Consider the following 14,551-nt stretch of genomic DNA (forward strand, 5'->3'; position numbering starts at 1 on the left):
AACAAAGCATGAACACCGTTTTTAAATTTTATTGAAACTACTGTAGCCTAATAGTACTGATTATCTGTGAAAAATATTGCTAATAAAACACGATGAATGCATTTGTTTTCTGTTCAGCTTAGAAAGCGAAAACTCCGTAATAATCGAGTTAGCCTAAAGCCTAGGCTACTCAATAGGTCGGAGCTGTTCAAAAAGGGAGGGGTGCCATTTTCTTGAGGCTGGAGCCAGCCTAAAAAACAAATTCTTAAAAATTGTGTTTTTTTAACCTAGTAAAAATCATGTTTTTATGTTCTTTGCCTCCATCTTCTCTCTATCCTTTTCTCAATATTGTGATTATGACAACGACCTTACTCTTGAGGATGTCATACAGTATAAGAACAACCCCTAGATTGTTTTCTTTGTCTACCTGCTTAAACTCACCAACCAGTTTTGGCTTCCTTTCCTAAATTGGTTGAAAGATAAAAGTCACCTAATCTTTGAGTTGAAAGTCTAGTGAACAAGCATGGTTTTATACATTATTCTTTAACTTACCTGGAAAGATGCTGCATCTACACCCACCTTAGGAGCAGGCCTGTCTCACAACATTTAGTGATGCGTGCACCCCTGCCAAGACAAGGCAAAGACGACTATCTGTTTTGCTGTTATCCGTGAAGTAAAACAAACATGACTTCCATATGCAATTAGCCTACAGTAAACGGCGAAAATCGTGTCCAACGGGTGTCAAGCAATCGCAAACGTGCGAGGGAGTGTTCAAATAACCTAGCATTCAGACTCTTCCGGTGAATCGCTGTCATTCTGCGTTGTATACAAGGAGTGGAGCGACAAAATATTCATCCTATGATTTAAAAAAATCGCTAAATGCCTGAAGAAAAATTTTTCATCAGCGTTAACTAGGCTACTTGATGGCGCACAACCTTCGCTGCCCAGTCACACTTCCATAGGGGAAAAAGAACTTCGTTGCCTTCCGTAAGTGAAATCTGGCTCGGAGCTAATACAATCGATCTTTTCCACATTTATTCAGACCGGGGATATAGTGAGCTCCATTCAGACGTGGCAATTCTCTGTTAACTTTCCCGTCAAAATACTGCAGCAAACATACACACTGGCTATAATCGAGCGACGAAAAAATCTGATCTGACACACGAACTGGCCGAACAAGGAAATTTCGTGCTGTTTCCAGATACACGAAACTATCAATAAGCCTTTTCAGGCCCACCCGGTTAGCTAAGTGGTTAAGCACCCGACTTTAGGTCAAGCGACGCTGGTTCGGCTCTTGGGGTGTGCGCTTGAGCGGCACATCTTAAGGACTGCTCTCCATTCAGCGGTATCTGTTGGGTAGAATAGGCTAATTCTCCAGCAACAACGCTTCTACACAGGGCTTTCACAATCGGAAACTTCACTCTGCCAATCTCGGTAATCAGCCCTGCGTCAGTGGTGCAAAGCCTCTACAAGTATGCGGAACTGCCAGGAATAACCTATCAGAGGCTCTGCCAGTCCGAGGATAAAGATTTAAAACCAAACCATCAAAAAGTATTTGACGCAAAAACAACCAACTGACAGTAAGTTTATATATATTTCAATGGTATAATTTGAAGACCACTTTTGTGATACCAAATACTGCATTTAAAACGCAAGTTATTATTTTCAATATATTTGTTAAAATCCATGTCTATTTCAGAGACAGATCAATTATTTTTAGGATATAATCTAAAGCTGGAACAGACAATAAAGATATAATAGCACAAATATTACTGCAAAACAACCACTTAGCAACGGTAGCAGAAGAGCTGGTAATTTGTTCAGTCAAACACAGTTTAAATAGAATACAAAATATTGAGGTGAAATAAATGTCGTTAAATTTGAAATTTCATGTAAAAAGTTTAAGACATTTTTCAGTTTAAAAACTTGTGTCGCAAAAACCCTTCTTAAGTTTGGCTTCAGGCGCAATTAGATGTTGTTTTTTTCGGGTAAACTTCAGATGATTTTGATAAAGTTTGCAACTGAATTATGGAATAAGAATCGGAACACAGAAAGGGAATCTTCCCAGAACGTCTGGACGGATGCTTGAGTGAGATCGGATCGGTTTGTTGAGCCGAAAGCAGCATACAACACGATTACACAATAAAAAGATTTCATTGGACACGCACAAGAGTAATAAGATTTCAGACACACAATTACTGCATTTTCAAGTGCTGGTGTTCAGCGCATCCCAGCCAGCAAATCAGTCTTTTTACGTTGATTTCACGTTTGCCAACGTTGCATCAACGTGACAAAGAACTGATTCATTGGCTTCAAAAAAAAGAAAACTCTTGATCAATCTGAACAGTAAAAAAAATAATAATCTCTAAAAAATATCAGTTTGACCCAAATCGGTCACAGGTAGTTGCAAAGTCTAACATTTTTCATTGGTGCAACGTCATTAGACGTTGTGACAACGCAAAAATGATGGAACTTTACCAACTTACCGTACTTGTAAAGACAAAAACAACGGCAGCAGACACAAAGGGGAATGTACCCTCATTGCAGTTCGTTAGAAATAGACGTTTGTTTAGGAAGATACACTTTTGTGCAATTTCAAAGTCAAGGAGACATAAATATCTAACTTTGCGCTTAACATGCGCATAAGCATTCTGCGCAATGAAATAAATCGCACAGTTCAAACTGAAAACAAGATCACACAAAATCTCAAGACAAACGAAGAAAATCTCTGTATAATACATTTTACCAGCGAAACTATACGCAGAACCAACATTATTCTTTCTGTATGCACAATGCTCCAGCAAGATTCCCAGCTAATAACCCAACTAGTAAAATTGGTCTTTTTTATATCGATCTAACATATGCAGACTTTAAATCAATGTAAAAGTAAACAACTTTGCTAGTTGGGAAACGAAAACGTTGTTTTAACATAGTTTCAATGTCACTAAACGTTGGTAAAACAACTTTCAATAGCTGGGATGTCAGTCTCAACACAGTACAGCAAAATCTGTCCTTTCTGCATTGATTCAACGTCGCCAGACGTTAAAAAGGACAATACGTTTTCAAAAATAAATAGGTGATATACTGAATCCGACCAAGGCCTATGCGGCGTCGGCAAAGCAGGCCAAGGTTTCGCATTTGACAAGCTAAAAGAACACGCCTCGCAAATGATGACACTGTGCCCACAATGATCGATAGAGTGAAGCAAGCCAATTGTTTTCTACACGACTTGCAAAGAGCCACCGTTATGACGTCACAATCACTGCTCCTTCTTCTCTGTGGCGCGTACATCGCCACCTGGTAAGCAAAGTGGAAATTAAAAAATCATAAATTAAGTTTAGAGTAATCAAAGGTAAAATATCGCTTTGTTGGACAAAACGATACGTGCCATAGAGTATGAAAAATGTTGCAAAAAGACATTTCTTGTCACCTTCAATGAAGTTCCTGGCAATGAACTTTAGACCCTCATCAATAAAGATAACAGGGAGGGACATCTTCAACACCATCGCCCACTCCTCGCAGTTTAAGGGGCAGACTTGGAACACCAACTGGGAAAAAACAACAACTGCTATTGCTGTCTTGAAGTTTGTGTTCAACTTCGCACAACATTTTGGTCTCAAGCGAACTTAATTTTAAGCAAAGAATATCAACCGGGAATATACGAATTTAGTATCGAAAATTGGGGTGAAATAAAGTCAAGAGAACTAATTTTGTTTAAAAGTGTTTGTTGTTCTATGTTCTTCCATTCGGCGCACAAACCTAGAACTGATTAAAAAGGGTCGACACCAAGCGGTTGTTAACCGTGGGAAATCTTACCGGAAGTGGATCGACGTAAAGGACCATGAAATGCAGAGCCATGGAGAGCACAATAGCGCCTATCAACCACATGTTCTTCCAGGGAGGCATCCGAAGCAAGGATTGATTCTCTGAGACGCTGGAAGAAAAAGAAGGAGGTCAAGACATAGGAAGATACCATCGGATACGAAATACGTGTCAAAAAATCAAAGAAGTAAAAAATGATCTTGATACGGGGCTAGTGATCATACACATTCATTCTTGCTGACAGCACAGTGAGGACCTTGTCGAATACCTTGCCTTGTGCATTTGTTTGTTGCGTTCATTCATTTATTGGTTTATTTTGGCAGCGTTGCACAGCTTGTAGATTTTTTATAAGATTCCGTTAATAATTACGTCATGCTTTTCGTGCGACGTTTCATTGTTAACAAAGGCAGATTTACAGCAAAGACGTATATTTGTTGCATGCTGAAAATCTAGAAATATCGGTAAGTAGGTAAACAGTACACACAGAACTAAAATCAATACATTAACACTGATTCCATCTTGATTAACCAGCACAACCGGTTTTCCTCGTTTTTACCTGTTGAGAGCATTGAACATCTCAATGGTGACTAACACAGAGAGAGCCATGGTCATTGGATGAGGGTCTTCAAACACGTTACAATTTATCCCTTCAAACTTTTCCGGTTGGGTAGAGCACGACATGTAATGGGTCTGCAAGGCAAGGCAGGTTTGTACGAGCAGGAATGGCGACAACGTATGAGGAAGCAAACTACTATTCATGAGCCATTGAAGTTTGAACAGTTGACACAAAATGTAAGCCAAACAAAATGCGATGCTCATCTGCGACAAAACCTAGTTCAATGACTTGTGCTGTCGTCAATGTGAAACTAATTGCGCAACCTATGGGTTTTGCTTTCATGTGATTCTTAATAATAACATGAAACTAACAGCTTTGCTTTGGGTTTTGCTTTCATGTGATTCTTAATAATAACATGAAACTAACAGCTTTGCTTTGGGTTTTGCTTTCATGTGATTCTTAATAATAACATGAAACTAACAGCTTTGCTTTGGGTTTTGCTTTCATGTGATTCTTAATAATAACATGAAACTAACAGCTTTGCTTTGGGTTTTGCTTTCATGTGATTCTTAATAATAACATGAAACTAACAGCTTTGCTTTGGGTTTTGCTTTCATGTGATTCTTAATAATAACATGAAACTAACAGCTTTGCTTTGGGTTTTGCTTTCATGTGATTCTTAATAATAACATGAAACTAACAGCTTTGCTTGTGAAAAATATTAGCGAGTCGTTACGGGAACGATGACGAAAATAATGATATCTCGGATAGATTCCATTGCATGTCTTGCTACAATGCGTCATGGCATCTAATTGATGGTTTGTGTTGTGAGGTCAGTGACTAAAATATAAGCAGTGGAGCAAACGTTAAAATACCTCACAAGACAACGTGACCTCAATGAAAATACTTTGCAAACATTGATTCAACCAATCATAACGTTGAAACAATGAAAAAGCTTGAAGTCGTATCAACATAGAAATAGGTGAAAAAATCCGTCACTGTGCAATGTGCATCAGTAAAATGCCTGATTATTGTGACCAATCTAAAATGAGACATTCCATAACAGAACGTGATAACTCGTGCAAAGACCGGGTGCAATAAGCAACGTTGTTTCAATGTCAACTGGTGCACTGGGGTGATATGTTCAATCAAATATATAACAAAAGCAAGTTTTCTTACTTTCTACAGAGCAAATACTTTGTGCCAAATGTGCCTTGCAGTGCCACTAAATTGGTACCATGCCAAGAGAGCACATAGAAAGCAGATGAGTGCGCAACCATGCAGTGTTTTACTGCGCACAGCAAACATACAATCTGGTTGAAGATACAAGCGAATGTGAATAATTATCCAGTGCATTGATTTATATGAAGACTATGGTGCTGGTGCATGTGGCATAAACTCATAACCTTACCACACAACTCATTTTTAAATCTACAGTAACGCAAATTAGATCACGTAAAGCTTCAGCTTAAAACGACGAACATCGAGCGTCTGATTTTTATCAGGGTCGACAATTTAACGAACGACAGCAGCTTGTGGCCCACATGACATTGGCAGGTAAAACCAAGCGACGACACAGCATCTAACATAATACTGTATAAGGAAATACACTAGAAATTGCGAACGTTTTCGGCGATACAGCCGTTAAACTTCGAATAGCCGAAACCCTTTGCAATTTCTAGTTTATTTCATTATATTATGTTGAATGTCGTGTGGTGGGTTGGTTTTATCTGCTTATGATTTAACAAAGTTAATCAAATAAATTGATGACATAAAATACGTGGCGTCTATCTAGTAAAATTTGCGTTTTGTAAAAACTCAGATTGGCCAAACGTAAAAACGTCTCCGTTTGAGGAAAACACGACGAAATGCCGCGGTCCGAATGACGAGATCCCTAGGCCGCAAAGCACGAATGACGCAAGACATGAATGACTCAAAGCACGAATGACGCAAGACACGAATGCCGCAATGTCTGAACGACGCAATGCATGAATGACGCAAGACATGAATGACGCGAGACTGGATGATTTAGCCTTAAATTAATTTTTGTTTTGAATACGGTAGCAAATTCAATTTTCAGTTTTCATACAAACAAAAATATAAAATTTGTTTTTTCCACTAACAAAATAAAGATGAGACTAGGCTATTTCTCACTAAAACTAATTGTTTTTTTTAATACGCTAGTAATTTCATTTGCCGCGGTAACAATTTCAATTTTCTCCAAACAAAAAATATAGAATTGTTTTTTTGCACTTGACAAAATAAAAATGAAGAAATGAAATAAAGGAGCTATCAATGTATTTGTTGCTCTCAAAACTAAATGGACATGTCTGCAGGGAACTCTTACTGATCAGAACATCTGGCAAACTCGAAGTGTAAGTCTGATTTGTCGCAGTTAATCTCGTTCCTCGTTGCTTCAAGAGCAACACATAAGATCAGTTCCAAATTTTCTTTATCACAGACGACCGATTAGGTTTGGACTCGCTGTCAAACGGCGTGTCATGAATAAAATATAGCTGTCTGGGTGACGACAGTATCGAAAGCCAATGATGGCATCTGTTTATTTAGAGAATTATTCCGGGATTGCAGTGACGTAGCCAGTCTTCGAATCTGGCGTCGGCAATTGCCGAAGTAATTGAACAAAACATGAGAACAAATAAGTGAAGTTTTACCCATTATTCAATAAACGCATTTGTAATGAAACCTGGCATTTTCATTTTGTGTGCAACACGAAAAAAATTCATAATAGACAAAAATGAAGACATATGAAAAAAAAAACTAGTCGTAGTGAAGAATAACCAAATTTCATCTTTAGTTTGTTAAGTTGTTATTAATTTGTTAATTTAAGTTTGTTAAACTTTTAAGTTGCTTGTACCGAAAATGAAAATTGCTACCGTGACAAATGAAATTACTACCGTATTCAAAAGCAGTGTTTTTTTAAAGGTGTTTTGGGGGACCAAAACGGTCCCCCAAATTTCTCCAGCGGTTTCCCAAAATTTGGACTTGCAACTACAGTAGAAAAGTAATGGTTGTTTCTCGCTATGTCTTGTCGATAATACGAATATAGCCTGCGATCAATAGTTCACGTCCATAAAAAAGAATAAGTGGAGGTACAGCTAACAGCTGAATCAAAGAGTTATTCACAAAAGAAGTGCACCTTCGATACTCGTCAATGTTTATTTGATTTATGGCGCATAATGATCAGTTTTTACGTGTGGAAACATAACAAGCAGAAGCCAACAAGCACACTTTGTTTGATTGTGCAACAAACTTGTTTGGCGGCCGTGTTGGGCAGGCTGTTTGGTCGCTGTCACAATCATTTAAGCTGTGCCTTGTTGAATAATTCATTTTATGTTGCGTTGATTGTATGTGGTTATGGCTATTTTTTGGTATTTAAATGAAACACTTGCAGTCTCTTAAAACTACTTAGCGGTAACCCAAACCAAACCTTAAAAAAAACCCTGTTCAAAAGAACAATAATTTTAGTACGAAATTATCCAATCTCGCGTCATTCATGCATTGCGGCCGCTTAGGTCACGAGTCATTCAGGTCTTGCGTCATTAATGCCTTGCGGCCAAGGAATCGCGTCATTCGTGTCCGCGTCATTCGGACCGCGGCATAAAGTCGTGTACCGCCGTTTAAGTGTCGGGTATGACGTGATAATTTGCAATGTGGAGTAATTATCATCATAATGCAACAGAAGTGAGCAATTCAGTGGGAAGTGAAGCCACAGCACGAGGAATTTAGAAAATAAATTAAACGTATCTCTTTACACGTTTATTTAACGTCAAAAGATAAAAAACAGACGAAGAGTTGACGCTAGTCTCAAGTTGGATATTCGGAAGTCTGACTTGACATACAAACTCATCATGTTTGGGTTATACATGAAAGGTTCAGATGTGTCTCCGATAAAACAAAACATAACACGTACGATCACTCGTATCCCAGGCAACAAATCAACCGTTTCCTACATTGATTCAATGTCTGCAGATTCACACGTTTGGACAAAAATTAAAAAAAATACATATCAGAGGTCTTATAATATACTGTTGTATCTTAAAAACAGCAAAGCAACCTTTTTTACTTTAATTCAACGTCTGCAGACGTTGAACAAATGTAAAAAACGATTGATTTGCTGTCTGGGTAGGTCGTGCTTCAAACATCGCACAAGCATGAAGGGAAATGCAAAAGACGAAAAGTTGACATAATTTTCAAACAGAAATTAACAACGTGCTACTGGGAATTCAAGAGATTAGATTTTCATGCTAAAATAAAATGGAAAAATGAATTCAACAAAACAAATAAATAAATTCGAGCATACTGAACAAAATTGCACCAGGAAAAGTTATAAGACTTTTTTTAAACGATGAGATCTGATCTTTTTCATGCGAGTCGATCGAGACGAATACAAAATGAAAACTGAATTACAAGGCATTGACCACGAGCACTGGCCAGAATTACCGCAAGCTCACGGAAATCTATTCCATCGCATTAGCGTTAAACGAATGTTGCAAAAACGTGCAAAATTCAACGCAAAAGCGTGGAAATTAGACTGTAGCAAAAAGGTATAGAACCCCGTCAGAAAAAGTTTCCTTTTTCCGGCAAGGCACTGCAGCAGTGGCCACAGCGACAGCAAGCAAAAGAAAATCGAGCGAGGAGACACAGACTAACCACTTGCCACCAGGAGACCTTGGGACCGGCTGGGTTGAGCAATAGCCACCACAATGATGCTCCAACTGTGGCCGAGCCGACGAAGGCTGTCGCAAGCCAATAACATTAGTTAATGTCACCTTTCCATTTATTTAATCATGTTTACAAATAAATTCACTTACATCACGGTTTTAACTAAATGCACTTCCAATTTTACGATAAAAAACTAAGCACTTGAATTTAACAAACAACCCAGACAGCAAATCAGTCGTTTTTTGCATTGATTCAACGTTTGCAGACTGTAAAAAGCGAGTCGGCTACATAGCCGAGTGGTGAAAGCCTTAGAATGGCAATTGAAAGGGCGACGGTTCGACACCGCTCAAGAGCATGCGGCTGTGTCTTTGGCAGGACACTTAAAGGCATGCCTGAAGGTGGACACGAAGATTGGCTTCCTTGCCTTCCCGTCAACTTAATCTAAATCTTCAACCACCGTGTAAGCCTGGATACGACAAACAAAACTGTAAAAAGCGAATGATTTGCTGTCTGGAAAGGATTTTGAAAATAACAAAAAATCCAACCAGTGATCGGATATTTCAACAAGGTAATAGCAAGGATTGCTGCAGACTAAGCTATCAGACAGCCTGCACGCAAGGTTAGTAGAGTTATGTGAATGACATAGATGTTAAAAGTTACTGTTGCATTAAACGGAACTTTGTGTAGAACCGATGGTTGCACTCTTCACCATTTACACGTTAAAAACGCTTAATTTGCTGAGGTGAGAAATGCAAGCAGAACCTTCACATGGGTATAATTTACAATTAAACGCAAAAGAGTAAAGGTTAGTTTTATGCGTCGCCCGACAAACTCTGTGCTCTGGCATAGACCAGATCTTCAAGAATAAGTGGCGATCGAAGATAAATTAGATTTTGCATTTAACTCAAATTTTCTTAATAAATTGTAAAGCAACAATTCCGCACCAAGCTGGGCGAAAACAATGAAATGAATTGAAATTTTGATTGACTTTACCTAAAATCAACCACCGTAAAACACTCCTCGGAGGTGCAACGTCAATTTCAATGAACAATTTGTTCAAGACTTAGACTGAATAACTTGCAGCAAATCAGTGTTTTTTAAATGTATTTAGCGTCTGCAGATGTAGAACGAATGTAAAAGTGACTTGACTTGGTATCTCGGTCTGAAAACATTGCACAAGAAACGTGTGCTCTCCATGAGAAACAGATAACTCTTCATCGGAACACTCACCTCCGACAACACAGTATCTGAACATTAACCATCCATTGATGAGAGTGTCCTTGGTGGATCTTGGGCTCTTCTTCATGATGTCAAGATCAGCAGGATTGAAACTGAGAGCAGTAGCAGGAAGACCATCAGTGACAAGATTCACCCAAAGAAGTTGAACGGGAATCAAAGCCTCCGGAACTCCAAGAGCAGCAGCCAAAAAGATGCTGAAAGAGAAAGAAGTGATTGATAGTTTTGGTTTCTGAAGGAATTGCATGTCTTCTGCTAACAGTCAGTCTCAAAAGTAAATGATCTAATGGAATTTGAATGTCAATATCTAAATTTCTTACGCTAAAGGTTGATCTAAGCAGGGCAGTGGAGTCAAGCAAAAAATATCCGACTCCTCGATTTATAACCGGCCGACTCAGTGTTGCCAATTTTTTTTCAAATTTTTGTCTTTTTGTATGTTTTAAAATTTAATTTCCCTTAATTTGCCATCGTAATTATTGAAACAGCAGCTTTTACAAAACCTGACAACAAACATTTCTATTTTCTGGTGTAGTTTTTGAACACAATACGGAAAACAAGAAACACTATTTTCAAAAAAGTTTGCAAACGAAAATTTTATTGTTCATTGTTTTGTATCAAGCCGGAGTCGACTCCAACTCCACAACCCTAGATCTAATACGACATGAAGAGCTAATTACGCCAGTAATGACGTATTTTCAACTTATTAATAGACATTGGTATCACAAATTAAAGATCATGAAACAAAAGCACAATGGAAATATGAAACTCGACAGCATCACACTCACCATACAACTTCCCCGATGTTGGAAGAGATGAGATATCGAATGAACTGCTTCATGTTGTTATAGATGGCTCGTCCTTCTTCAACAGCTGCAACTATCGATGTGAAGTTATCGTCTGCCAGCACCATGTCTGACGCGCTCTTCGCTACAGCTGTACCGCTTCCCATGGCGATCCCAATCTCGGCTTTCTTCAGCGCAGGAGCGTCGTTTACACCGTCGCCTGTCTGAGAATCATACATCCAAAGTGAGCTAACTTTCCAATACAAGTTTTCGCTATAGCACGAAAGAATGTTACAGAAGGTGTCCAGGCACTTTTGGAACAGACTGCCGGTTAATTTCAAATTAACTATAGATTAAATTGACAATACAGAACATTCAGTAGACTATCATTATTGTTCTTCTAGAATCTAGATAGAGATACGAGGTGAGTATATATCAACTGGAGATCACTACAAGTACCACATTTGCTTACCATTCGATGCTTCAACGTCTGCCTTAAGCTTTTTTCCAAATGTTTGTGTAACAACATTCGTTTAAAATTTAAACTAAAATTTATGTGTAATATAATGTAGTTTAAAAGTGAAATATATGCATATCAGTATTCAATGTTTTGAATTGAGTTTGGTGTGACAGACGAGACAATGACAAAAGATATGTTGTTGACGTGGTGTTCTTAGCTTCCATCTCACCATGGCTGTGATGTCACCGTTAGCTTGGAGGTATTCAACAATCTTGCTCTTGTGGGCCGGTTCGACCCGGGCGAACAACCGGGCGCGTAGGCAGGCTTGGGCTTGCTCTGCTGAGGTCAGGTCGTCGAATTCTCGGCCGGTGTACGAGAGGCCTGCGAAGATACAAGGACAACAAATAGAAACATTCACGTTTGTAAGGGTTGTTTTCTGTGGGGACAAACTACAATACTTGTAATAATTATGTTATAATTATTACAATATACATATGCTTGCAGTTTGAGCACTTTGGCAAGGTTGGGGGTAGTACCATTTTTGGAGCTTGGGTTCCACAAATGGGAAAACGTCACTCGGAGGGATATATCTCCGTGGTCATACCAGTGTACCTACTGCACTGAGGAGGCCGGAAAGTCGAAACGGTGTGCACTGTCTGCAGTTACATTATATATATATATAATATATTACTATCAATATATTATATATGATATATTATTACAATAATTATAACGTAATAATAACTAAAAAATAATAATATGATAATTATAACATAATTATTATAACATTTATCTGACCACGTTTGTTCAACAATAAAAAAAAACTTCTCAGCTTTTAATGTCAGCCGAGAACTCGACAACGATGAAAAGTATCGACCGACAACAAAATCTCGCCTACCGGTTGTATCTTCATCTTCACCAAAAACTCCGATGCGGCGACCAATAGCTTCCGCCGTGGCTTTGTTGTCTCCAGTGATGACGATCACACGGATGCCAGCGCTCCCACAGTCCTGGATGGCCTGGAAGACTTCCATCCGTGGAGGATCAAGCATTCCAACCACTCCGACAAATGTGATATCAGTCTGTGACAACAAGCTAGTGGTTGGTTGATGAAGTTTGACTTCAACAAAAGTTCCATTTTACTTTGCTTCAACGTTGACGTGTCTGTCTTTTTACATTTAACGTCTATAGACATTGAAATGATGTAAAAAAGCCAGATTTCCGGTTGTCATTATCAGGGAGTAAAAAAAAAACTACGGTTGGCTTATTGTCCATAGCCATCCACTTTAATATCTGCGTTTCTACGATATAGTTGTATATATAAAATGTATTTGTGTGACCTAACATAAACTACAGTAGCAAATTGGGTTGTTCATATCTTCACTTCATGAATTAATGATGCAATCATGATCATGAGATCACATGAATGATTAAAAATCTCTTGTATGTCGCATGCGTGATCATACAAAACTACAGATGAAAACTTTGCCAACGAATGCTGGGAATTGTGGGAATTACAAGTAACTTCAAGTCCGGAAAGTCGATTATAAATACTAAGACAACAAATCGACCGTTTTTTTACATTGATTCAACGACTAAAGAGGTTGAATCGATGTAAAAACGGTTTATTTGCTGTCTGAGTAGAAACAAGATTTGGCATCGGTACAACCCAGTTAGCAAAATAGGCCTCTTTTCAAATAGATCTTTGGCTCAAAATTGCCCTTTTTTTGAACATCTTTAGCTGTTAAATCAATGTAATTTAACCGCTAAATCAATGTAAAACGCACCAATTTTGATCACTGGGAAAATTATCAGTTACTGTATCTGTAACCAATCTTCAAAATGGTGTTCAACAAGGAAGTTGTATTTTCGTCTTCCATTAAAAATACAGCACAAAAGTTTATACTGCTGTCGTTATTAAATGAAATCGACATGCTGCAACTAAACGGTACCCGGACATTTTGCCGAAAGACATTTTGCTGAATGGACATTTTGCCGAAACTCCTTTTTGTGTTATATGTATCGATATTCTCCACAGTGTGTTTTGGTCTATTGTTCACAACCTTAGTCCTTTCGGCAATTTGTCCATCGGCAAAATGTCTTTCGGCAACATGTCTTTCGGCAAAATGTCTTTCGGCAAAATGTCCGTGCACGAACTAAACGAGGTGCGTTTTTATCGCATATGACAAATCACTTAAAAGCATTGTTGTTATTACAACGTCAATCAAGAATATGAACAGTAGTGATAGATGTTCCCGCATGGCACATTTTTGGAATGGTGGTGCTAGTGTACCATGTTATAGTTAGGCAAAATTTCAATTTAACAGACAATATTATTAAAAAATTTTTTTTGCTTTCATGCTTCGCCCTTGTTTAATCAAGCTGTGTCCTTTGTATTCATTATAAATAACAGAGTTTGAAGTGAACAGTGTGTTACTTTATGATGGCTAAAGCAAGAAACAGAAACAAGTAAATAATACTAAAAAGACTTCTAAATCTATCAATTCATTAGCTGATCAAACTTGGAAGTGTAGTATGGTGGAAAAGAAGATGTATCACGTCGTGAGTTCTATGAATTGACTGTTCAAATCCAAATAATTTTAACGTGTGCTAGTTTGCACTAAAGGTCCTTCTTTAACAGAGACCATAAATAACGTCTCCTTCTCTTCAAATTAACACGTACTTTAAAGGGTAGACGTTAATATCTTAAAATTGATTCAAATATTTTTTTTACAATATTATTATTAATGTTAATATGATTCTATTACCACAATGCTACGCAATAAAGTGGTAGTTTTAGAGCTTACAATAGGGTGTTTCATTTTTTCACCATTTTTGAAATTCAAAATGCCTGAGGTCCCATCTGGTGGTATTTGGGGAAAAAGTTTGCAACCCAAATTTTTTCAATTATGACGGCATATTGAGGTGGTCCACGCGGTTTGAAATTTTTGGGCCTCAACATCTCGAAATTTGGCCGTATCTCCGGAACCACTCATCATAAATCGACAAAATTAGAATCAAAATGTGCAGAAG

At 38.1% G+C, this 14,551-nt stretch overlaps 1 protein-coding gene across 2 annotated transcripts in view; it reads right to left on the reverse strand.

The window, feature by feature from the left end:
* Positions 1 to 1,560: 1,560 nt before the first annotated feature.
* The window catches only part of LOC145784538 (sarcoplasmic/endoplasmic reticulum calcium ATPase 1-like), a 41,169-nt gene continuing 28,178 nt past the window's right edge, over positions 1,561 to 14,551 (reverse strand). Inside the window, exons 15-23 of one of the 2 annotated variants that reach the window (XM_082596381.1) lie at positions 12,417 to 12,600; positions 11,748 to 11,899; positions 11,062 to 11,282; positions 10,271 to 10,473; positions 9,029 to 9,114; positions 4,358 to 4,491; positions 3,796 to 3,913; positions 3,410 to 3,527; positions 1,561 to 3,276 (exon numbers count right to left, since the gene is read on the reverse strand). In XM_082596381.1, coding sequence (XP_082452507.1) covers positions 3,239 to 3,276; positions 3,410 to 3,527; positions 3,796 to 3,913; positions 4,358 to 4,491; positions 9,029 to 9,114; positions 10,271 to 10,473; positions 11,062 to 11,282; positions 11,748 to 11,899; positions 12,417 to 12,600 — 1,254 coding nt within the window. In that variant the 3' untranslated portion in view covers positions 1,561 to 3,238. Of the gene's footprint in view, positions 3,277 to 3,409; positions 3,528 to 3,795; positions 3,914 to 4,357; positions 4,492 to 9,028; positions 9,115 to 10,270; positions 10,474 to 11,061; positions 11,283 to 11,747; positions 11,900 to 12,416; positions 12,601 to 14,551 lie in introns of those variants that run through there. The other variant, XR_014291017.1, reaches the window with a different exon arrangement.

The sequence above is a fragment of the Aplidium turbinatum genome, chromosome 15 (genome assembly GCF_918807975.1).
Source record: "Aplidium turbinatum chromosome 15, kaAplTurb1.1, whole genome shotgun sequence".
NCBI classification, from domain to species: Eukaryota; Metazoa; Chordata; class Ascidiacea; order Aplousobranchia; family Polyclinidae; genus Aplidium; species Aplidium turbinatum.